Raw genomic sequence first — 23,465 nt, 5'->3', positions numbered from 1 at the left:
TCGTACCTTCAGCAACAGCTGCAGCCGTGGCTTCTACAAAGAAACAGAAAAGGTGGGATTCACGTGATGCACTAGCACTTTCAGCTATCTCCCTTTCAGTCAAAAGGTTTACATTCCGCACATTCGGTCATGTAAGACCTAGAAGGCAGCTTGGGATGTTTTGGAGAGCATGTTTGCAACCAAAAATGATGCCCGGGTCTCTTTCTTGAAGAGAGAGCTATCTCACAATCATATGGATGAGGGTGACTGAATGCATGATAACCTCACTAAGCTTCAGTATTTGAGGGAACAATTGCTGAATATAGATGAGATCATTCCTGATTCAGAGATGATTACCACCACTCTGAATTCTCTCTTGAGTCGTATCTCGATTTTCATACCTCGCTGAATTTGTTGTTGAGGGGGGGTGGCAATCCTCTCTCTTTTCACGAGTTGGTAGGACTCTTGTTATAGGAGGAGCAAACTAGGAAGAACATGGCCACACGGGCTGGTGAGCATGCCATGCTTTCAAAATTCAGGTCCAAAGGGAAAGGGCGGCAAAAGCAACATGCAAATCAGCTTACACATCAGCATAAAGTTGATTCCGGACAGCCCTTTCACAAGGCTAAAGGTGATGTAGAGAAGCCAAAGAAGAAGGGTATTTGTCACTACTGCAAGAAGCCGGGTCACTACATTGGTGAATGCAAGAAGAGAATAGCAAAGGAAAAGAAAAAGGATCCTGGTATGGCTATCTCAGATGCATCAGCCCCTTGTGCACATGAAGGAGCTGATGTTACAGCCAACTTTGTGGAAGAGGATTATGCCTTTTTGTCTTGCATTTCAGATTTTCAAGTGGCTGGTCCAGATACTACAACCACTTTTGAGGATGACTCATATGCTTTCTTGACTTGCAGCTATGTTTCTTCGAAGGATGCATGCACTTTCAGTGTCAATGAGACATTGGACACATGGTATTTTGATAGTGGTGCATCCAAGCTCTGCATGCACCACCCGCTGGAAAGAGGGCGACTTGTGCAAATAATTCTTCTTATTCAGTTTGTGGAGTTGGTGAGGTTGTACTTACTTGCACGGATGGCACATATTTTAGAATTTTTGATGTTCTTTATGTGCCTGGTATCAAGAAGAATTTACTTTTAGTGTCCTCGCTCAATCGAGGAGGGTTTGAGGTCAGCTTTGAAGATGACAAGTGTGCAGTCCGAGACACAGAAAATGATTATGCTTTGATGTTGTCTGTCACTTTGTATCAGGGTCTTCACCTTGATGTTTATGAGAAAATATCCGATCTTGCACTTGCAGCAACCACTCCCACTGCTGCCATGCAGAATGCGGAGTTATGGCATGCTAGATATGGACACATGAGCTATGGCAGCTTGATGACACTTCAGAAGCATGCTATGGTTGATGCATTGCCTCCTTTGGAGTCACCTCCTCCTCATACTTGTGAAAGGTGCATCCTCGGTAAGATGCATAGATTTCCCTTAAAAAAGGATGGTGCAATACGAGCTGTTTGGAAATTACAGCTCATACATAGTGATGTCTGTGGTCCCTGGAGGACACCTGCCTTGGGTGGTTATCTGTATTATGTCACATTTGTAGATGACTACACAAATTACCCTTGGGTCTATGGCTTGAAGAAAAAAGGTGAAGAAAAAATCAGATGTGTTTATGCATTTCAAACACTTTGTGGACAAGGTTGAAAATGAAACAGGACTCAAGGTGCAGACACTTCGCACTGACAGAGGGGGGGAGTACATGTCTCATGAATTTGAGGCATTTTTTACGGAGAAATGCATCACACATCAGCTTACAGTGCGGCTTACCCCTCAGCAAAATGGCAAAGCTGAGCGGAAAAATAGAATCTCATGGAGATGGATAGATGCATGCTCACTAGCAAGAAGTTGCCTCATGGCTCGAAGGGCTCATGTGTGTTAATTATGTTTTGAATCGGGCTCCCACAAAGGCTTTGAAAACAATCACTCCCTACGAGGCTTGGCATGGGAGAAAGCCTTTAGTGGATCATTTTCGTGTCATTGGATGTGTTGCATATTCCCACGTGCCTGTGGGTTTCGACATAAGTTGTCAGATAAGGCACTGAAGTGTATTTTTGTTGCGTTAGTGCACAAAGCAAAGGCTATCGTCTCTACAATCATCGTCTCTACAATCCTGCCACACGCAAGATTTTCGTGAGTAGAGATGTAATCTTTTCAGAGAATTCAGCCCATATACATGCTCAATTCACTATTTCAGCTTCTTCAGATGATGTTTTTGAGGGGTTCCTTCCCATTTCCTTTGGTTCCCCAGCTGATACTCGTGCTGAAAATCAGCATTTACAGCAGCCTCATGCCCCAATTCAGCCACCTGCTGATTTTGTTCCTCCACAGGCAGTGGATGATGTTTTCAGGCAAGAGATTCAAGAGATACATGTAGCCAAAACAGTTCCAAACTGGCTGCTACAAACTCTTAGGGAGAGTAGACTTGAGGCACCTTTGCCTCGCAGGACTCGTAGTGCAGTAAGGCACGAAGGGGGGCGCTTTCTATTGAATCAGCTTATGCAGGTCTCTTCTTGATGAGGAAGAACCTGATACTTATGAAGAAGCCAATAATAATGTGCATTGGATGAATGCCATGCACAATGAATTCCAGTCCATTGAGAAAAAATGTTGTGGATTTACCACTAAGAAAACATGCCATTGGTACCAAATGGGTTTTCAAAGTGAAAAGAAATCCATATGGGTGTATTGATCGGTATAAGGCACGACTAGCTGCCAAAGGATATTGTCACCACAATGTAAATATCCTAAGTTAAAGTACAGTTGACCATTTATGTGATCATAATTATAGAGTTTTCATATGTGTTAATTATGATCAAAGAGTTCTTTTAATGGTCAAAGAATTGACTACGGTCAAAGATATTTGACTCTGGTCAAGTAAGCCCGACTTCGGTTGGGGAGACTTGGTTTACGACCAAGAGGGTTAACTACGGTTAACTAGAGAACCACAGAGATGACTACGGTCAGAGAGTGTTGACTTCGGTCAACGAGACTTGACATGCGTCAAGAGGGTTAACCACAGTTAACCAAGTTGTGCCAACTTCGGTAGCCTCGGTTGGAGAGACTTGGCCATAATTAAGGCGTCACGACCATTGGTCAAAGCCCCTTAATTACGACCAAGAGGGTTGACTTCGATCGACCAAGAATTGTGTTCTGTGTTTGTTCACACGTTTGTTTAGTAGGGACGCCCATGTGTGACTAGGATTAGTCGACATTTTATTATTTGCATGCAAAGTGCTAACAATTAATGGGTGCCATGGTGGTGCGCGTTAATTAATTGTTACAGGTACTATGAGGGGCTAAAGACCCAAGCAATTTGGAGCATAGCAAGCATTTTAAAGGCCACCTACGTGACCAAGTGCTACGAGATTCCATAAATTGCCCTTAGAGGCATGTAATAGGATTTAGTCTAGTTTTTTGACAAGTGGCATGTTGCCATTTTGAAATGAGCTTGAAGCTCTTGTAAAATAAATTCACGTTTGAAATGTGTATCAGACAGCTCTACGGTGAGCTCTTGTAACAGATTCTCTCTTCATAAATAAAAACCTTCGGGGGGGTCCAGCCCGACGTTTGTCTTGGGCCCTAGTGTGTTTGTAGTGAGAGAGAAAGAAAGAAAGAAAGATAGAAATTTTATTAGAGTCTTCGGAAGACCAATGGGTCTATGAGACTGAAAGAAAACCTGATACAAATCACAGCAAGGGTGGAGCTACTGAAACGAGCATCATCACCCGTGCTGAACCCTAAGTCTGATCATACATAATCAAATACATATGGATGTAACAATGAAAAGAAAAGAAAAGAAAAGGACTGGAGCGGAGCGGAATCCTCTGTATGTCATGTCGCCCTGGCTGGTACATAGCCGGTGATGGGACGTTGGCGCCCGTCAAGGTTTGCCGTGCGTCTCGGTCTCTAAGAAGGCACCCAGTTTTCACCATTTCATCTTGTTTACGGGAAAGAAGCTCTATTACCCTTGGAAGTAGAAATTCCTCCATTACAGATGTTAATGAAGATAAACGAGGATTCAAATTCTATTTTCCAGAACCGGTTATTGGATTTGCAGGAAGCACAACTAGATAGACAAAAGGCGGTGGAACATTATGCTTTAATTCAAGAGGAGAATCAGAAGAGAGCAAACAGGAAATTCAAGGATAAGAAAATCAAGGAGGGTGATCTAATTTTGAGATACAACAATACTCTGGATTCTACCTTCAAGAAGAAATTTGTGACCAAATGGGATGGACCTTTTCGTGTGACGAAGAAATTAAAAAATGGCTCATATCAACTTGAGAATTTGGATGGTCAGCAGCATAAGAATAGAGTCAATGGCTTCAGACTAAAGAAATACTTTCATAGGATCATGAGTGTGGGCAGCTGTGGACCTACTGTGATGAAACCAGACAAGCTGGAAGACCTCATGGATGAGGATATCTTTGAAGAAATGCAAATCTTATATACCCCTATCTGCAAGACATGAATGTCTGCAGACTTGGGGATGGGCAAAATGATAGGACAAAATCTGTATCAAGTTTTTGAGCACTGTAAATAGCTGTGGGTAGGCACATAGTTGTACACATCTAGGGTAGGTGTAGGCTTTTGGCATTTGTGGATTTTTCTTTCACAAGCATGATGGACTGATGTATAGTTTTTTGAGATAATAAAGAATGTTTTTCAGGGACTTCATGGGAAATGATGAAATGCAATGTGGTTGTACCAGACTTCCAGAGCAAGGGTGTCTAGTGTGTGATCAAGCGAAATGTTTTTGGGGTCATGTAAAGTCAAGTCATGAAGGGTTTTTTTATATTTTCTTGAGTCAATGTGCACTTGCATGTTACAGGAATTTGATATGTTATGGTGTCCATGTCAAAGGGCTTTTCATGTGTGTGTACGGGGTTGCATGCAAGCTTTAATGTGCATGCTAAAATGTGTGTGGGAATTGTGTGACTAAAGGTCCAAAATGTGCATGTAATGTGATTTGGGGAAAATGTCTTGAGAGTGGTAAAATGTCACTGATGAGGTGGCAAATTAGGCTGAGGTGGCTGGACTGATTGGGAAGGCATCCTGCACATGCAAGGTGGCTACGTGATGGATGAAGGGGAGCTTCTAGGCTGTGAGCTGGAGCTACATGGAGATGGCGTCTGGGAGCAGATTCGGTTTTACGTTGCAAGAATCTACGTAGGTAGGGGCTCTGAGAAGTAAAGGTGGAACGATCAAAGAGGTGGGAGAGGCTCGTAGTTGTTGATGGGAGGTCGTGCGTGAACAGGAAGCTGAAACCTGTGCATGAAGACATCGTGTGTGTTGACAAAGAGAGCTTTGTGAGCTAGGGAAGTTGTGGTGGTGACTGCGTATGTGACAGGTTTGGGATTTGGACTGGAGGAGCTTGGAGTAGATGGGCTCCAGGTGCTTCATGTTGATGAACTTTATGGCACAATTGGCTCTGGCTGGAGTCTTGTAGCAAACTCTATGGTAGTTGCTTGAGGTGCTTCTGCTGGCTGGAGGTTCAGAGCGATGTAGAGGCCTGTGAGCGACAGAGAGTATGCACCATGCGCTTCTTGGTTTCATGGGGAAGGCGTCGCTACTACACAGGCTGAAGGACCTTGAAGTCTCCAGCCAGCTTGCTCCTCATTTCAGCATGCAGCTTCCAGCCTCGAACAACGCTTTCAGCTAGTATATCAGCGAGGTTTGGGGTCCTAGTTCCGTAGCATAGTTGCATCTCCTGCATGTCGTGGTTAGGGGAGTGGTCTCAGCACAGTTTTGTATGCCGATTGGCAACCACATATAAATAAATCAGTTTCTATAGTTAGTTAGATCTCTTGTATCTCTCATGCTTGAGTTCTCCTTGTATCTTCATCTATGTTTCCGCTCAGCTAGTCCCCGCATGCTGCAGGCTTGTTGCCCAGAGATAGACTATGGGCTGAGAATTGAGGTCGCTAATGACGATGTTGCCAAGTGCAAGAATTTGACTCTCTCATGATTATGATTTTGCGGGTAATTTCTTTGCATAGACATGGTCCAATTGACATTGTCTGGGGATGCGATTGGATGAAATCCCTGGGGGGGACTTTAATGTTGACTTGAATGCCATGACTCGCCGCTCTGTACATAATGACAAAATAGTGGTATTACATGGTTTGACATCCCCAAAACTGCAGCTCATTTCAGCAAGGCATTTTGCTAGAGAGCCCAAGAACGAAAGTTCCATAAATGCATCAAATGTGTCAGTGACTCATACGGGCAGCATTCTTGAGGTGAAGGATATGGAAATGCAGTAGTAGCTCTCATAGGAATGGATATGGAAATGCAGTTGTTCACTTTGCTGTCTCAGCACCCTTGTGGTGCAGCCATTACATGTACTTTTGAGGGAAAAATTCTATGGGAAGGGATGGCTGTAAGAAAGGGGGAAAAACAGGGTAAGTTAGTAGCACTCTAGTGGGAGTTAAAGGGAAATGTGGAGGGACTATATAAGTTCACATCCACCACTCATTGTAACACTTTTTGATGTGACATCTATTAATCTATTCTCCCACCTTCTTCCTCCTACTTTCCGCCTGCACACACACACACACACACACACACACACACACATGCTCTCTCTCTCTCTCTCTCTCTGTGTCTGTGTCCTTCGCCATCTCCCTTCTCTCCCCCTTCCTCTCTCTCCGTTCCACTTTTCTAACCCCGTTCTCTAATCTCCCCCTTACCCCTTTTCTACACCTGATAGCAGTTTTACCTGTGGACTGATGAGCTTATGAGCTTTACTGTAATGAACAGAGCCCCTAGATCTAGTCAGAACGTCACAAATGTGAGAGTGGTTTTGCTAGTGGATTAATGAGTTCACAAGCTTTGTTGTGATTAGTAGAGCTCCTTTGTTTTGCTTTGTGTCCCTTTTACTTGTCTTGTAGAATTCTGTTCCTTGGGACTCGTGGTTCTTATTATAAAAATGCTGCTCTATTTGTGGAAAGTTCTAGATGACATTTTTTTGTACATTACTTTTTCAAGCTCTCAGATTTGAATCTTGAATGTATATTTCTTGCATTTTTGAAGCTCTCAGATTTGAATCTTGAATGTATATTTCTTGCATTTATCTCTAAGTTTTCTTCCTAGTGGCTCCTGGTAAGCTCAGATATCACTTGGACCTGCTTTGCAGGGTGGGAGCACCATCTAAAACACAAAAGATCGCAATGATTCTTGATCGTGAAGCTGCGGCTGCTCCAGATGTCAAAACATTCATTAAGTTCCTGCCAAAGCTGAAGGCACGGTATGTGTTATTCTGTTCATGGTGGTGTAATCCTTCTGTTCTGAGTTCCTTTTGCTGGGTTTTAAGTTTCTGCACGTGTGCACCTCTTATTCAAAGTTATTCTGAATGGCTTGATGTCGAAAAATCTTCTGTACTTAGGAATTAATATTCAGAATGCAGTGTTTGTCATTGGGAAAGGGTGCTTTCCAATTTGTAGTTACAGTGCCAAAATCCAAAATTCTTCTTTTTTATAGTATTTGTAGCTACCCAGTGAGGTATGTGGGTCTGACAAGGGGGCTGATAGTGTAGTGGTATGTCAACCCAGAGACGTTTTAGCCTGATCCCTGCAACAGAATTAAATGAAGATGGGTGATTGAACCATCGTATCTTATCCATGTTTCAACTATGCGTGCAAATCTGCACCCTTCATCAGATGAGTCAGCTCATGCCGTTCAGTCTAACAATACCTTGTAGCTACAAAATTCTTTTTCTTTGTGTATGTGTCTAGATTTCAATTATTTCCATGTGCTGTCTGATTTTACAGCCTGGCTTGTGAAGGATAGATGAGATAAGAATGCCAGGTGAATGCTCTAATGAATGGCTGTTCTTAATTTGGTTAGTGTCTATATTCTGAGTTTTAGAAGAAGATTTAATGGTATCAAAATATGTGAACAATAAATTTCTCTTTTTCTGTTTTTTTTTTAAAATTGTACAAAATTTCCTTTGACTCACACGCTTTCCACAATGTTGGCTTGTAGTCTGGGTATCAAAGAGGAGTATATTGGAGATAAGATGATGTTGGAGGCAGTAGAAAGAATAGAGAAGAAGATCGGAAGAACTTTGACTCGTAAAGACACTGAGGGCATGGCCTTGCTCAAGAAAGAGTTCGAAGCTATTAATAAGAAGTAAGCTGACATTTAGAATATGCAAACAAGTCTGTAAATTTTGAATGACAATGGAAGGTATTTTCAACCTTTTTTTTTTGGGGACTGCATTGATGCATCTGCATTTGTGAGAAAATTGGTATTTCAAAATGCAGAAAATTGGTATGTGTGAAGGTGAATGATCATAAGGGGTTGGACAGTTGCACTTGCAGTTTTCACAGGGCTTACTCCCTCATGTTGATAAACTGAACAGATCCTCTCTAGAGGAAATTCTGATGGGGAACCTGTTTGTGTGCAGGTTGGGGATTAATACAAATATGGTGAAAGACTTGGAAGTTGAGGTCGAGCATGCCTTTGCCAAAGGAGAACTTCAGCACATGAAGGATGAGGTGGTTGAAACGATTGAAACTCACAAGAAGAGGTAATGTGTTGTGCCAATGCCTTTGTTGGATTCTGGATTAATTATTGGCTTTTCTTATATATTTAAAGAGAGATGGCCATATACGAGGCTACTGTGCAATAACTTGTGATCTTGTGTTTGAATTATTTTAGTAAGGAGTTTTGCTGAGCATCTAGTTTCTCAAGCAAAATTGGCAGAAGATTAAGAACGTTTGTCTATCACTTAAAAACACATTGACACCCCCACTGAGGCGTGCCTTTTATTTTGGACCCTTTTAGCCGACTTGATACTTTTAATTTTAATTTAGAGGTATATGTGAGATCCAAGGTTGGGTTAGAGGCACGTCATACTATAGGGGCATTTGAGGGCCTCTCAGAAAAGGAGGCCCCCAAATTAAATGTTACTGCCGACATTGCGAATATCCCCCCTTGCACAGCTATTAGCCTTTTCAATGCTCATGCCTCCCCTGCACTCGGTGTCCGCAGTGTTCTGCCTCTTCATTCAGTCTCTGCACTCCTCTCATATGCTCATGCTCATCACTTATGTTGTCTTGTTGCTAGCTAACTGCTATATATCAAGCTGCAAGGAAGGATTCTGTAAGGCTCCAATGGAAAGTTTAATGACACCGTAGGGCTACCTACCTTGTTTCTTGCATCGATGGATGGGAAATTACTGGATGCAAGCTTATTTTACCATACGATAATGTGGCTCATGCTTTCAACAACAATCAGAAGGCCATCATACAATGGGAAAGGTCAATTACAAGGATGAGTACCATGCAATCCACGCTAATATCGGTGCGCTACCTAAGCCCAACGGGCATCCCTAAAGGATTACTTCACCTAGCTACTCTTTGGCAACTCAAAAATATCTGGCCATCACCCTCACAGAGCATTGCTTTATGTGGATCCACTTGCAACTTGTATGCAGGGGACCCCTCAACCAGTGGATCGAAGCCCACACAATGCAGCTAAGGTTTGCAAATCTAGGAGGAGTGGCACATTTGCACGAATACCACCATGTAGATCAACACTTTATACCTTGGCAAATTTGGACCCCATTTCCCCTTTCTCACGGTCGAGCCAAGTGTCCCTTCACCATCACGTACCAGCTAGATGGTAGCGACCATCTAGCATGCCACGGTGACCCCAAGCTAACGCCCTTGCCTCGATCGAGCTACCAAGCTTGCTATCTTGGCACTCCTCATCACTAGCAACCTCAGCCAAAACCTCACTGCAAGCTAGCCAAGGTGTCACACCTTTTCCACAGGCCCTTCCCCTTTTCTCACCAATAGCTCACGGAAGCCTCCCAATTTTCCCATACCAGCTCACGCGAACCATAGGACACCAAGTTCCCTCGGAGATTTGGACCACCAGGACTTGGTCTAGACTAAGTCGGGTTGAATGTTAGTCCCGAAACCCACATGCTCGAACTTTGCATTAACGTTGCATGTACCTAAGGTACTCGTGAGATTTCGAGCACATGGCCACCTTGTTCAACCGATTGGATTCCAAGTTCTGTGGCAAGAAGTTCACAGAGTGGTTGTTCTTGAATCCATAGAGGCTGATTTTGAAGCCCGAGGCATGAGCATAAAAGGGAGGTGCGCACCTCAAACAATGCAAAGAGTTGAGTTCAGTTGAATTTCGTTCAGTTCTTTTGAAATTCAGAAATTGGCGAAAACTCAAAAGTTTGGAAGTTCTAGCCGTGAGGCAATGGTGCATGCACATACTTTTGTGCACGACTGCACGCAGACTTGATCTGCGTGCATAATGTTTACGGCCCATGATGCCTAGGAATACAAATGAGGAATTCTATCTATGTTGCATTTGATTCTGTCCATCGAACACCTCACACATGGTAGGTCCTTGCACGTCTTCATACACTTATGCACTTATTTGATAGCATGAACTTGTGTATATATTGACACATGTTCCTCCCTTTGAGTGCATGAGATTCTCCCACAGGTGAGTAGCTTGCATGCGAGTACACATCGAGAGAACATGCGAGGAAAAATCCATCAACAGTCACCACATTTAGGAGGTCACTATCCATAAGAGAGTCTTTCTTCTCCAGCTCACTTTGAACAACTACCTAGCTCCTACAATTCCAGTTTACTTGGTCTTGCACTTGGTTTTTACGCTCCAATGTTACCATGAGTTCCCCCTAGATGACATGGAAATGAAGCACTATGTGCCATGGTTCCAGTCACTACACGCTTCATATGCTTATTCAAGGAATATCAGTATCCACCCCTCCCTTGGTGGTTGTTTTGGGCTTGCCTTAAGAGTCCCCCACTTTTGCAGTTATGGTGCTGATGGAGGGAGTATTGAGATTTGCTAAAGTCTGTGGGAGGAGGAAATCTATGACAAAAGGTAAAGGTGGCAAGTTTATCCGGGTGTGTTGTTTATTGTAGAGGGTCTAGCCACTTCCCTAGACTATCCTTTTCATTCTTAGGACTCACTCTTGCAGCCAGAACGGGCCCATCCAACCCAACTATTTCAGCCATAGGCTCCCTCCTCAAGCCCCTATTGTGATGAATATGGGGTTTGGATCAAGGTACACAGAAAAAGGAAGCAAGTATCTAGCTAAGAATGCCAGGAGTAGAGTCAACATGCCAAGAATTAGGTCATAGATCGGGTAGATGCAGATCAGCTAGGAGACCAAGGAAAAGACTAGAGAATATCAGATTTAGCAAAAGAACTTCATACCCCTTGCTTTGGCCCCTTGGATCCCTCTGAACCGAAGCCTTAAATAATCCTCCCTTGGAATTGCGCTCCAATACTCCCCGAGGGCCTCACTAACCCCCAAGCCTTGTTTGATTCTCTGCCATCCAACCGTTCTTGCCCAATCAACTCCCTTAGTTGTCACGATAGCTAGTCCCTCCCCTCAAGCCCAAGTAGCCCATTTGATTCTCATGGCACCTAATCACTTATACCTTCAAGTAACCCACTTTGCTAAGCCATCCTCCTTGTGTAGACCCTTAGCTCCTCACCCTTGCCCTCGTAGCCTATCTCCTTGTTTAGACTCTTCACTAGACTTCCCTTCACCCTTGCTCTCAATTGACCCCTAGCCCTCTACCTAGGCTGCCTCTCTATGTGGCACACAAACCCCTGGCTTTGCCTCGTCTTCTACCGCCATGATTGTTTCTTAGAGTGAGGAGATCTCGGATATGGTAGAGTTTTGACACTCCTTAATAATACGTGGCTCTGTGTTGTGGATAGTATTTGGAAGGAAGGGGTGAAATATAGATTCAAGGCCTTTGCCATGATCTTGTAGGTTTGTTTAGGAGGGTAATCAATGCCTTCTCTGCCATGGGGATTGGGCGTGACTAGCCATTTAGAAGGGCCTTTAGGAAGGCACTGGAGTTGTGTGCTTGTAGATCTAGATCTTGTGGTCTGAAAATCTTGGTCGCTCGTCCTATCGCACTATTGTGTCCCTTCAATACATGAGGAGTGGTAAGATAATTATGCTCATCTAGCCTCAAGCTTGTAGCTAGACTGTAACCCAAAACCCAATCATACAGGTCTGCTTTATATGCCATCTTCTCCCAGTTCTAGTGATGCCCTATGGGCCCTGGTATGTGCCTTGTAGGCATAGTTATAGGCACTCTAGTGTTTTAGTGCCTTTTATGCCACATAGGACATTTAGTCCTATGTGACACCTAGGACTCTTAGTCCTAGGGTCTACCTTCAAGTACCATGTACTTCTCTTTTCATGTTTTATCTAGTTGACGTGACAGTTGATATCCATCGACTCTTGAATCTTGTGCTTGCTCTCTCGTTTATCGATCCTACAGTGGTATCAGAGCCAGTCTTACACTTGCGTTCCAGCTCTCCTTAGCCTCCCCCGAGTCCTCCATTGCTCATTGGGAGTCTGCTGCCCTGCTGGTCGTCACATTTCCAGCCTGTTCGAGGCTCTTCAGCTGCTGTCCAAGGCTTTTAGAGCTTTTTTTGTCGCCATATCTTACCTCAATGCTGCTTTCCAGCTCAGGTGACTGCTTCTAGGTCCTGCTGCAGCATTTTCAAGGTCTCCTACAGCACCCGTGGCCATCTATCGCCATTTTTTGTGCTGCAGATCACGTCAACTAGATATCAAATCTACCTGCACCTCCATCCGTATAGTCCGTACGACTGTACGGACGCCCGTACAAACAACATGCAAATAGGACGCCCGCTGTACAAAGTAACTGCTCCACGTACCTACTTCGTACACTGCGATCCGTACTTGCTCCGTCGTACAGCCACGTGTGAAGACCCGCCTAGAGCTGCGTGAAGACCTGTCGTACAATGTTGGAGACGACTTGTGCTTCCATACAACAGAAGCCCTGCGCCACACGTGCGATCACTTTGTGCCTGCATCATCTTTCGTACAATCTGCAGTATTCCGTACAGTGATATTCTGTACAGGTGTTCCATACAGTTTTGCATGTGCGAAACTGTCTTCAGGTTCCGTACCTGTTTTGGCATTGGCTGTGAACCAGTGTTGGGGCTTTTGCAAGAACATTGGAGTTTTGGGATTTAATCTGCAATTTCTTGTTTAGATTGCAGTACATTGGGTAAGATTGTAGGACATTGAGTCACATTTGGAGGACATTGGGTCAGAGTGCAATACATTGGGTCACATTTGCAAAATCTCAGCAAAATTTGGGGCTTTTTGTATTTGCCCTCTTTTTGGCCTATTTGCCCTCATTAAATTTGGGGCTTTTGCTAGATTTGCTGTTTTTTGCAGTGAACATTGCCTGACACAATCACATTTGGGTCAAATTTGCATTTGCCCCTTGATTTGGGCTGGAAATTTGCAGAACATTTACTCGCAGACATTTGCTGTCATTTTTGGACAGCCAGCTCTTCGCAGTGATAGCCTTGAGGCTTTTGGGTTTATAGGTCTCTTCTTTTCAGGGTATCCCATTTGCAATGGTTGGCAACAGTGATGATCTATTTGGCATTCTTCGTGAAGATGATAAGTTGGATGGCACCAACTATCTGATGTGGTCTTATCTCATGAAACATATTCTTCTTGCAAGGCATTTTTGGAATATTGTTTCTGGGATTGATTTGAGGCCAGCCAATTCTCCAGTGGCTGCCCCTACTGCTGGTCCCTCTGCAGAGGGTACTCCTGATGCCTTATCCTCTAGCACCCCTGCTGCGGCTCCTCCAACTCAGGAACAATCAAGATGGGATGCAAGAGATGCAAATGCACATTCCTGTATTGCTTTATCATGGAAGAGAATCATTATTCCACACATCCGGTCTTGCAGGACAGCAAAGGATGCTTGGGACAAATTGGCTTCTCTTTGTCAGATTCACAATGAGGCACGTGTTGCATATTTAAGAAGGCAATTGTAGGTTGTCAGTATGAATGAAGGTGACTCTATGGATGCATACCTGACAAAGGTTAAGGACCTCATGGAACAACTTGCCAATATTGATGAGGTGGTGCCAAATTCTCAGCTTGTCAGTACTACATTGAATGGACTGCCAGATACATATCAAGGGTTTGCTACAACCCTTCGGATAGTGGCCATGGGTAATCCAAACCACTACTCTTTTGATCAGCTAGTCACTTTGCTTTTGCAGGAAGAGCAAAGTCGTGCTATTAGACAAGCCACTATTCCTGATCATGCATTTGCTTCACAGCAGACAAGAAGAGGCAAGGCTTCCAAGCCTATGGGCAAGCCTAAATATGGGCCTAGCAGTGGCAATTCCTCCAATGCATCTAAAAATACAGCAGATAAGTCAAAGAAGAAAAGATGCAACTATTGTCGCAAGCCTGGACATGACATTTCAGAATGTAGAAAGCGCATTGCTTCGGAGAAAAAGAAAGCAGGATTGACAGTTAATGCCTCACATGCAATTGAATCCCACGAGCCAGCAGATGCTTCACACGCACATGCTCTCCAGGATGATTGGGCATGGGCTGTCCATTGCTCCTTTGATCCCTCCCAAGTTGATGCATTCTTTACTGCTAATGATGCTCAGTCTTATTATTTTGATAGTGGTGCTTCCAAGCACGTCACATCTTGCAGACAGTTGTTTCATTCTTTAGCTGATGCACCTCGTGGGGGAACTGTCACATGCGCTAACAATGCCTCCTATGCTGTAAAAGGAATTGGAGATGTGCAGCTCACATCCATTACAAGCCATCCTGTCACTCTGACTAATGTTCTTTTCGTGCCTGGAATAGAAGTCAACTTGATTTCAATTTCAGCAATTGCCACTTCAGGTTTCAGAGTGATTTTCGATGGATACAGATGCCTAGTATATGATCTTCGTGATGACAATGCCATAGTTCTCACTGGCACTGCTTTATCACCTTGATGATCACTCAACTGCACTCTCTATTGAAGCGTTTGCTATTTTAGATTCATAGCTTGCTGAAACTCATCTTTGGCATGAGAGAATGGGTCATCTCAATTATAGACCTCTTGCCAAGTTACATTCACAGGACATGGCAAATGATGTACCTCAAACTCACACAGTTTCCAAACATGTGTGTGAGGGTTGTCTTTTGGGTAAGATGCATCGGTTTCCTTTTCAAAACAATTGTCCAAAACTCTCACAAAGGAAATTGCAGCTAGTGCACAGTGATGTCTGTGGCCCAATGAGGACAAATGCCATTGGGGGGTACAAATATTTCATGACTCTCATTGATGAGTTCATAGGATATTGCTGGGTATATGCTTTAAAAGCCAAATCTGAATTGTTCTCATGCTTTCAGAGGTGGCTGAATATGGTTGAGAATGAATCAGGATGCAAGCTTGTCACCCTCAACACAGATAGGGGGGGAGAGTATATGTCAAAGGAGTTTGATGCATTTTTGTCTTCACGGGGCATTGTTCACTCATGCACTACTCCTTACACTCCTCAGCATAATCCCGTTCGTGAAAGGAAGAACAGGTCCACTATGGAGATGGCTAGATGCATGCTTAAGGCTAAGTCCTTGCCCAATAAATTTTGGCTTGATGCAGTAATGTGTGCCAACTATGTGCTGAATAGATCACCTACAAGGGCATTGAATACTGTTACACCTTATGAAGCATGGAAAGGCAACAAGCCTTCACTTTCACACATGAGAGTTTTTGGGTCTCTTGCATATGTTCATGTACCATCTCAGCTGAGACATAAGCTTGATGACGAGGCAATCAAATGCATATTTATTGGTTACAGCTAGGAGAGCAGAGGGTATAGGTTATACCAACCAAATACTGGGAAGATTATTGTCAGTAGAGATGTAATCTTTGCTGAACATTCGGCTTCTCCTCTTGTGGACTGCAAAGCTAAGCCAGAAGTTGACATGTTTGATGCCTTTGACTCTTGGTTACCTCTTCCTTCCTTCCTCAGAGGGAGACTTTGACCAGCAACATGAGCCTCCTGCGGGCCCTCCAACAAGCAATGATCAGCCTGTATCACATGCTGATTTGCAGGTTTCTCTTCCACCACAAAATGATCCCACTATTCATGATACAGTGATTGAAGAAAGAGCTGTCAATAGATAGCAAAGGCAAGTTCCCGGATGGCTTCTTGATACATTAAGGGATAGCAAACAAGATCAACCTTTTGCTGCCCGGACAAGATCAGGGAATAGACAGATGCATGGTCACTTTCTTGAATTTGCACTCCTTGCTACAGCTTGCAATGAAGAGCCTTTGTGCCATAAAGATGCTTTTGACAGTAAAGAGTGATGGTAGGGTCTACAAATTAAAATGGAAATCTGATGGCAGTATAGATCGACACAAAGTCCGTCTTGTTGCAAAAGGGTATGCCCAACAACATGGCATTGACTTTGAGCAGACCTTTGCTTCCACATCCCGGATTACTACTATTAGATGTGTCATTGCCATTGCAGCCCATCACCATTGGCAAGTGCACCAGCTTGACATCAAGATTGGTTTTCTTCATGGGGATCTGCAGGAGGAAGTTTATGTGACACAACCTCCTGGCTTTGAGGTTGTTAATTCTGAAAACAAGGTATGCCGGCTTAGAAAATCCCTTTATGGTTTGAAGCAGGCACCCAGGGCATGGTATGCCAAAATTCAGGCACACTTACTCTCCCCTGGTTTTGAGAATAGCCCCACAGAGCCCACTCTTTATGTCCGTAGGAGTGGATCTGATTTTTTAGTGCTGATTTTATCTGTGGATGATATGCTAATCACGGGCCCAGATACTCAGCATATTGCAGCTTTCAAGGCTGATTTGCAGCAGGCTTTTAAAATGTTAGACATGTGACAGCTACACTATTATTTGGGCATTTAGTTTGCTCATGTTGAGGGGGGTATCATGATGTCACAGTCCAAGTATATTGGACAGCTCCTTGATCGTTTTCAGTTTGAGGATTGCAGGCCAAACTCTACACTAGTGGACCCTGGCTTTAGATTTTCAGCTCATGATGGGAGCCCACCATGTGATATCACTCTTTACCAGCAGGCTGTTGGATGCCTCATTTACTTACGTCACACCAGACCTGACTTATAGTATGCAGTATCTCAGCTAAGCAGGTTCATGCACATGCCCAATTCACAGCATTGGTAGGCAGTGAAGAGAGTCTTCAAGTATCTCAGAGGCACTCAGGATTTAGCCCTCTTCTATGGTGATCAAGGTTCACTTACCATGCATGCTTACACGGATAGTGATTAGGTAGTTTGTTCCGACACCAGAGTGTCACATACGGGCAATTGTTTTTTACTTGGTAGTTCATGTATCTCTTGGCTCAGCAAGAAGCAACCAACAGGTTCCACATCTAGCTGTGAGGCTGAGTACAGGGCAGCCTTCACTGCTACAGTAGAGTGTGCCTAGCTTCGACAGTTACTTACAGATCTTGGTATTCGCCAGAGATCCTCCACTATGGTCTACACTGACAGCCAGAGTGCTTTGGCCATTGTGCGTAACCCAGTGTTTCATGCGCGTACCAAGCACATTGAGGTTCACTATCATTATGTTTGAGAGCGGTTGTGAGCAGGAGACAGAGAGTTGTCCTACCTTCCCGCAGAGGACAACATAGCAGATATGTTTACAAAGGCACTTCCTCGTCCCAAGTTCGAAGTCTTCCGACAGGGTTTACACTTGTTTCCCTTTGTTACATGATCTGACATCCCTTGTACATTCATAGGTGGCTATATCCTTTTGGATGAACATGTGCCACCATGACCAGAAAATACCAGGTATTCTGAGACGTTTCCATAATACTTCAGCCCATACCATGGAGGGGGGTTTGTAGGCCATCTTCTCCCAGTTCTAGTGATGCCCTATGGGCCCTGGTATGTGCCTTGTAGGCATAGTTATAGGCACTCTAGTGTTTTAGTGCCTTTTATGCCACATAGGACATTTAGTTCTGTGTGACACCTAGGACACTTAGTCCTAGGGTCTACCTTCAAGTACCATGTACTTCTCTTTTCATTGTTTATCTAGTTGACATGACGGATGATATCCATCGACTCTTGAATCTTGTGCTTGCTCTCTCGTTTATCGATCCTACATGCTTGCCAGAGACAATCCGGTTGCCTATCACGAGGGCGTGATTTCTGGCGCATGCATGTGGGCAAGACCTTGGGAAAACAAGGAGCAAGGTCATGGGTTGCTTGGTGTGCTAGAACCCCCAGCAAGTAAGGCCTGGGGGGGCATAGAGGGGGAAAGGGGCAAATTAAACTTCAAGTTTGTCATTGATTTGACCCCATAGGGCTTGGAGGCAAATTCAAGACCAAGGGGCAAAGTAAAATGTGGGCATGCCATGTGGCATTTTTCCATGCTTGGGATGCATTTGGTAAGGTTGCCCATGGAAGCTCGGAGAAAGAATCACGAAGGAAAGAAGGTGGCTGGCTGATGGGCGGTGTGAGAGAAGCTATTGTGCGCTGACGGGTATGCACGTACGGAGATTCTTGCCTGGAGCAGGACGTGTATGGAGCTGTACGGCGCTCAGGCTGTAGGTAGTGCATGGGCTGATCACCTAAGGCTGGATGAAGGCCACGGTGGTGTGCTTATTGGCGATCAAGGGCTGGTCGAGGTTGGCGCTTGAGAGCACGCATTGACCATGAGGTGCAAGGGCTGGTTGGGGTTGGTTCATGGGCACACAGGCTGGTTGGCGTAGAACCACGGGAGCCAGGAAGAAAGCGACCACATGGCTGACGTAAGCACTTCGTATGGCTGATAGGAGAGCTGAGGAGGGCTTAGCCAAGGATTTTGTACAGCAGGCTGGCGCTCTCAATTACACGTTGTACGGTGCCCACAAGCTGTTGGGATTGGTTTGTACGTGTGACCACGAGCTGGCTGAGGCTGGAAGGAGGTCCATACGTGCATTCATGGGCTGCTGTTGATTGATGCTTTGGAGCACAAGCTGTACATATGTGCTCTTGGGCTGGTCAAGGTCATCATTTTTGAGCATTTGGGCTCTGGCTGGTCTCAAAGAGCTGCTGTGAGCTACCTTGGAGAGCGGGCTGAGCACACGGAGTGCCTTGCTCTATTTGCGAGCTGTTTTTTGAAGGCCTATGCTCTGTAAGGAATCCCACGTGAGCAGGTGGGTGTACAAGTGGGCACTTAAGGCATTTGCAGGGGATTGTGTGACCAAGGTCATCATTTTTGAGCATTTGGGCTCGGGCTGGTCTCAAAGAGCTGCTGTGAGCTACCTTGGAGAGCGGGCTGAGCACACGGAGTGCCTTGCTCTATTTGCGAGCTGTTTTTGGAAGGCCTATGCTCTGTAAGGAATCCCACGTGAGCAGGTGGGTGTACAAGTGGGCACTTAAGGCATTTGCAGGGGATTGTGTGACCAAGTCTTGGCTGCTAGAAACAATCCTAGGCTGAGTGTGTGCCTTTTGGAACTGAAATGGATGCTCTTTTGCTATGCTGATGGAGGACAATTTCAGTAGTGATTATGCTATGGTTTCCTTAAGAGATAATGTATATACAGGCAGTGGTTGCTAGGCAGAGGGCACACGATTGGTACAGCTTGACTGAATAGACAGGGGTTGGGTATCCATGTTTGAGATTGGAAGGTATCCCTGGACCCCAGAGAGAGACAGTACAGGTGTGACTGCCATAATGTTTGCTGTGTAGAATGCAAGTTCTCTTATGGGAAACAGATTGATGTCCCAGGATGTATGCTGCCAATAGGGTGAAAGACTATAGGGTGTGGCAGTCCTGGACAGTGGAGAAAGCTCTTTCATGCTTTCCTTTTCTGCTTTGAGCAGATAGGTGGTTAATTGGGCACTAGTGACAGCTATGGGGAACTGTGTGGCCAAGCGTGCTTACTAGTGACAGTTCCAGGTTGTGTGCAAGCTTCTTGGATTAGGGATGAAGACCTACTTCTAGGATTGGTGAGTGCAGTGAAGAGTAGAGGCTATGCAGGGTATGTGGATGCCTAATGGGATGTGGAATGCCCCAGGTGCAAGAAATAATGTATCCTTTATGTAGCCTGGAATTCAGGGCCTCTCACTTAATTAAAGAAATACCAAAAGGGGTGCCAAGGTTTGGGGCCAATCTGTGTCTTTCACTTGGTGTAGGGGCACTCTAGCTCCCAAATTTGCTAGTTGTATATTTGCTGAATTGTCAATGTAACAGTGTTGGCTGGTTATTACTGCCCTTTAATTTATTGAGGGACGGTTTCATGGTTTCATTGTCGCTCCCATAGTCTCTTATTAAAAGTCAATGACCATGTTTGACACCGATTTCACAATACGTGGTGTGACAGTTTACTTCTGCGTGCTCGCCTCAGGAGTCACCTTTCATTGGTTCTGGGTCTGCTTCGCATACTTGACTCTTTTAGAGATTTCTTTGATTGTCCATCGAGGCCTCCTTGCTTTTTTGAGATGAATGCGGGTCTTCTTCCTCATCACTCTCTTTGTATTTTTCTCGCCTTTGGCTTGGTCATGTTGCTTTTTTTAAAGGTGATTGGTTGGTTGAGCAACTCGTCGTAGGTTTTGGGGGATTCAGAATCTCCATGGACGTGAGGTCCATCATTGTTCTGCTGAGTAGCCAGGTTCTCATTGCTACCTAGCTGAAGGATTGACATCCTCAATCTGAAATCCTGGTTGTTTGGGGCTTGTCTTGCACTTCTGTCAAAGTTGTCATTTCCGAATCTCAAAAGAATTGTACGGAGTCCAACTGAACTCAACTCTCTGTCCCGTTTTTTGAGTCGTGTGCCTCCCACTTCAGACTTCAAATCTATGCCTTTGGATTCAAGGACAGCTTCTTTGTGAGATTCCTGCTATGAGACTCAGAATCCAGTTGGTTGGCCAAGAAGGCCATGTGCTACGAATCGCATGAGTACTTGCATGACTTCTTTAGTGCTGAGCTCAATTGGATCCCATCTCAAGCCTAGAGATGTGTGGGTGTGAGACCTACAATATAGCTGAACCATGTGGTGAGGGACTTTTTGTGGCCTTGGACCTTTCAGTGGTATAATACACATATGAGATAATTTCTAGTCGGTTGCAATTCGAGGACATGATGTTGGAAGCTAGTGCATGAGGTGCAATTTACATTGAGTGATGTTATGACTTTTTAAACCATTGTCATATTGGATCACCCTTCAATTGATGATAGATTATCAGTATGTGGTACAAGATTTAGAGGCTTTGTACATCCAGACCCTAAGGACTTATTTAGGTACCTAGTCTCTTCAGTTGGCCTTGAGGGCAAGCGTTGGTGTGTGAAGAAATGATGCTTAGCCTAATGTGCACTAATTGAGACTGCTTAGTGTTTAACTGCGAGGTGGATGTGATATTTGGAACCAATTATTTTTCAAACCTATCCTTGTTAATTTAGTTGCATCTCGATCTAGTCACATAATACATGCACATTAGATAGAGCATATCAAGAGCTACCTGTTAGTTTTAGTTGGGTTAAAGGTGATTATCTAGCTTGATTTGCAAGCCTGGTAAGCCTTGGGTAATCTTTTGTTCTAGGCCTAATGCTTAATTAGTTATTTGCATGGGTCTAGAGGCAAAATGATTTAAAAGATAATCAAGGATTAAAATGATTTAAAAGATAATCAAGCATCTTTTATACTAGCATAGATTATAATAACTATTCAATTACTTCTAGTTAATAAGGCTGGCTGTTTTGCTTTTTACTTTTTTTGGCTTTTTTCACCTGTTGTGTATCCTTGCCCTTAAATTGAGCTCTCTCTGTTTTTAGGTAGTTGGGCTATTTGTGATATGTCTCCTACACTTATCCCCCCCCCCCCCCCCCCCCCCCCCGCCCCCGGCCCGCCCCCTCTCTCTCTTCCCGTTTCTTTGTACGACTTGCAGGATTGTCCATAAAATTTTTTGAGAAAGAAAATAAGCTCCAAAATGTATCATAGATATTTGAAATTATGTATGATGTATCTAGGGGACTAGCTTTAGTTGCAAAGAATCCCATGTTCTCCAACTGCATAAAGAATCCCATGTTCTCCAACTGCATTGAAGTTGAAGTTCTTTTTACGAGGGAAGATTTTGCATGGTATATTCAAAGACATTTTATTACTTGCACGTGTCTGTGTAAGAGCTTTATAAGTATGTGGTTTTTCGTATGTAAATGATAGGTTTGAAGGATTAGCAGGCACAGGATCCTCAGTTATACACGAAGCTTTGTAGGAATGAAGTCAATTTGCATCTCACCCTTTACAAATGGCTTTGCAGGCATGAACTGGAAAATATTCAAGTAGACATCAGGAGCCTTGACCACCGTAACTACATGTGAGCCGCTCTGTTAACTAGTGATTTTTTCCCTCAAAACTGGGTTGCTCTACTGACCAGTGTTGACATACAAGGCAATACTCGAGAAACACAATAGCAGGTCATTTGACAATGATCCCTTTGTTCTCTCTTGGGGATCTCAATAAAGAATGTCGGTTGGTCTATAACTGGTTAATGGAGTGCACCCTCCGAGATTTTTTTCACAAGTGGAAGGGGCTCTGTTTTTATGTTTGATCATCCCTCTGTTTTTATGTTTAATGGATGATCATTCGGGATGACACCCATTAAAGCTACCTATGTGGCTTTGACTTGAATGACGTGGAATTTTGGGAATCCTGGAATAAAAGTCTGCTGCTGCTTTGGAACCCTTTAAAATGCATTGTCATTCGATACAATGCGCTGTTCTCTGTATGTTGCAGAACAAATGGCTTTGCTTTGATGCTACTATATTAGCATAGGTGCTGTCTTTGAGTCATTTGACATATTGCATGTTAAGAATGCAGAATGAAATATGGTTTGAATGGAAGGCAATTGGAAAAAGCTTGTCAAAAGGGTTTGGGATAACCCATTGGAAAAATTGTAAGCTTTATTGAGATCTTGAGTCATTTGACATATTGCATGTTAAGAATGCAGAATGAAATATGGTTTGAATGGAAGGCAATTGGAAAAAGCTTGTCAAAAGGATTTGGGATAACCCATTGGAAAAATTGTAAGATTTATTGACATCTTTGAGTCATTTGAAATATTGCATGTTAAGAATGCAGAATGAAATATGGTTTGAATGGAAGGCAATTGAAGAAAGCTTGTCAAAAGAATTTGGGATAACCTATTGGAAAAATTGTAAGATTTATTGACATCTAAGCCAATACATGGTTATAACCTAGAAAAAGAGAGATTGCAAAAAAAAAGAGCATGTTCCGATCACGATGTTACAGCTTTGCGATCCTAGATGCCAATAAAATTTGAGTATTAAATTTAAAACGAAAAGTAATATACTTAAAGATACTTGAATGGGTTCACACTTGCACAAAATAAAATTGTCCAATGATGAATTGGCTAAGAAAAGTGGCTAAGAATATTACCTCTAATGGCTGAATTTGCTAAGAAGAGTGGGCATTAGGGTAAGAGCTTGTAGGACTACTTTAGAGCTTATCTCTATCTAGATAAGTGGTCACAAAAATAACACTAGAACTCACTACACATCACCCCAAATTTGACTTAGTCAAATCAAATA

General features: G+C 43.7%; 1 protein-coding gene across 1 annotated transcript in view; it reads left to right on the top strand.

Annotated features, from left to right (window-relative positions):
- Positions 1–22,668, top strand: part of MGP1 (MALE GAMETOPHYTE DEFECTIVE 1) — a 75,683-nt gene extending 53,015 nt beyond the window's left edge. Inside the window, exons 5-8 of the mRNA XM_087375279.1 lie at positions 7,192–7,302; positions 8,040–8,186; positions 8,464–8,586; positions 22,175–22,668. Of these exons, the coding sequence (XP_087231405.1) occupies positions 7,192–7,302; positions 8,040–8,186; positions 8,464–8,586; positions 22,175–22,235 (442 nt within the window). The 3' untranslated portion in view covers positions 22,236–22,668. The remainder of the gene's footprint in view (positions 1–7,191; positions 7,303–8,039; positions 8,187–8,463; positions 8,587–22,174) is intronic.
- Positions 22,669–23,465: the final 797 nt, after the last annotated feature.

Source organism: Dipteris shenzhenensis, chromosome 5, assembly GCF_047967505.1.
Source record: "Dipteris shenzhenensis isolate YYH24624 ecotype China chromosome 5, Dip_SZ_1.0, whole genome shotgun sequence".
NCBI lineage: Eukaryota > Viridiplantae > Streptophyta > Polypodiopsida > Gleicheniales > Dipteridaceae > Dipteris > Dipteris shenzhenensis.
Note: the sequence above shows the minus strand (reverse complement) of the source record. Positions and strands in the feature narration are given on the sequence as shown.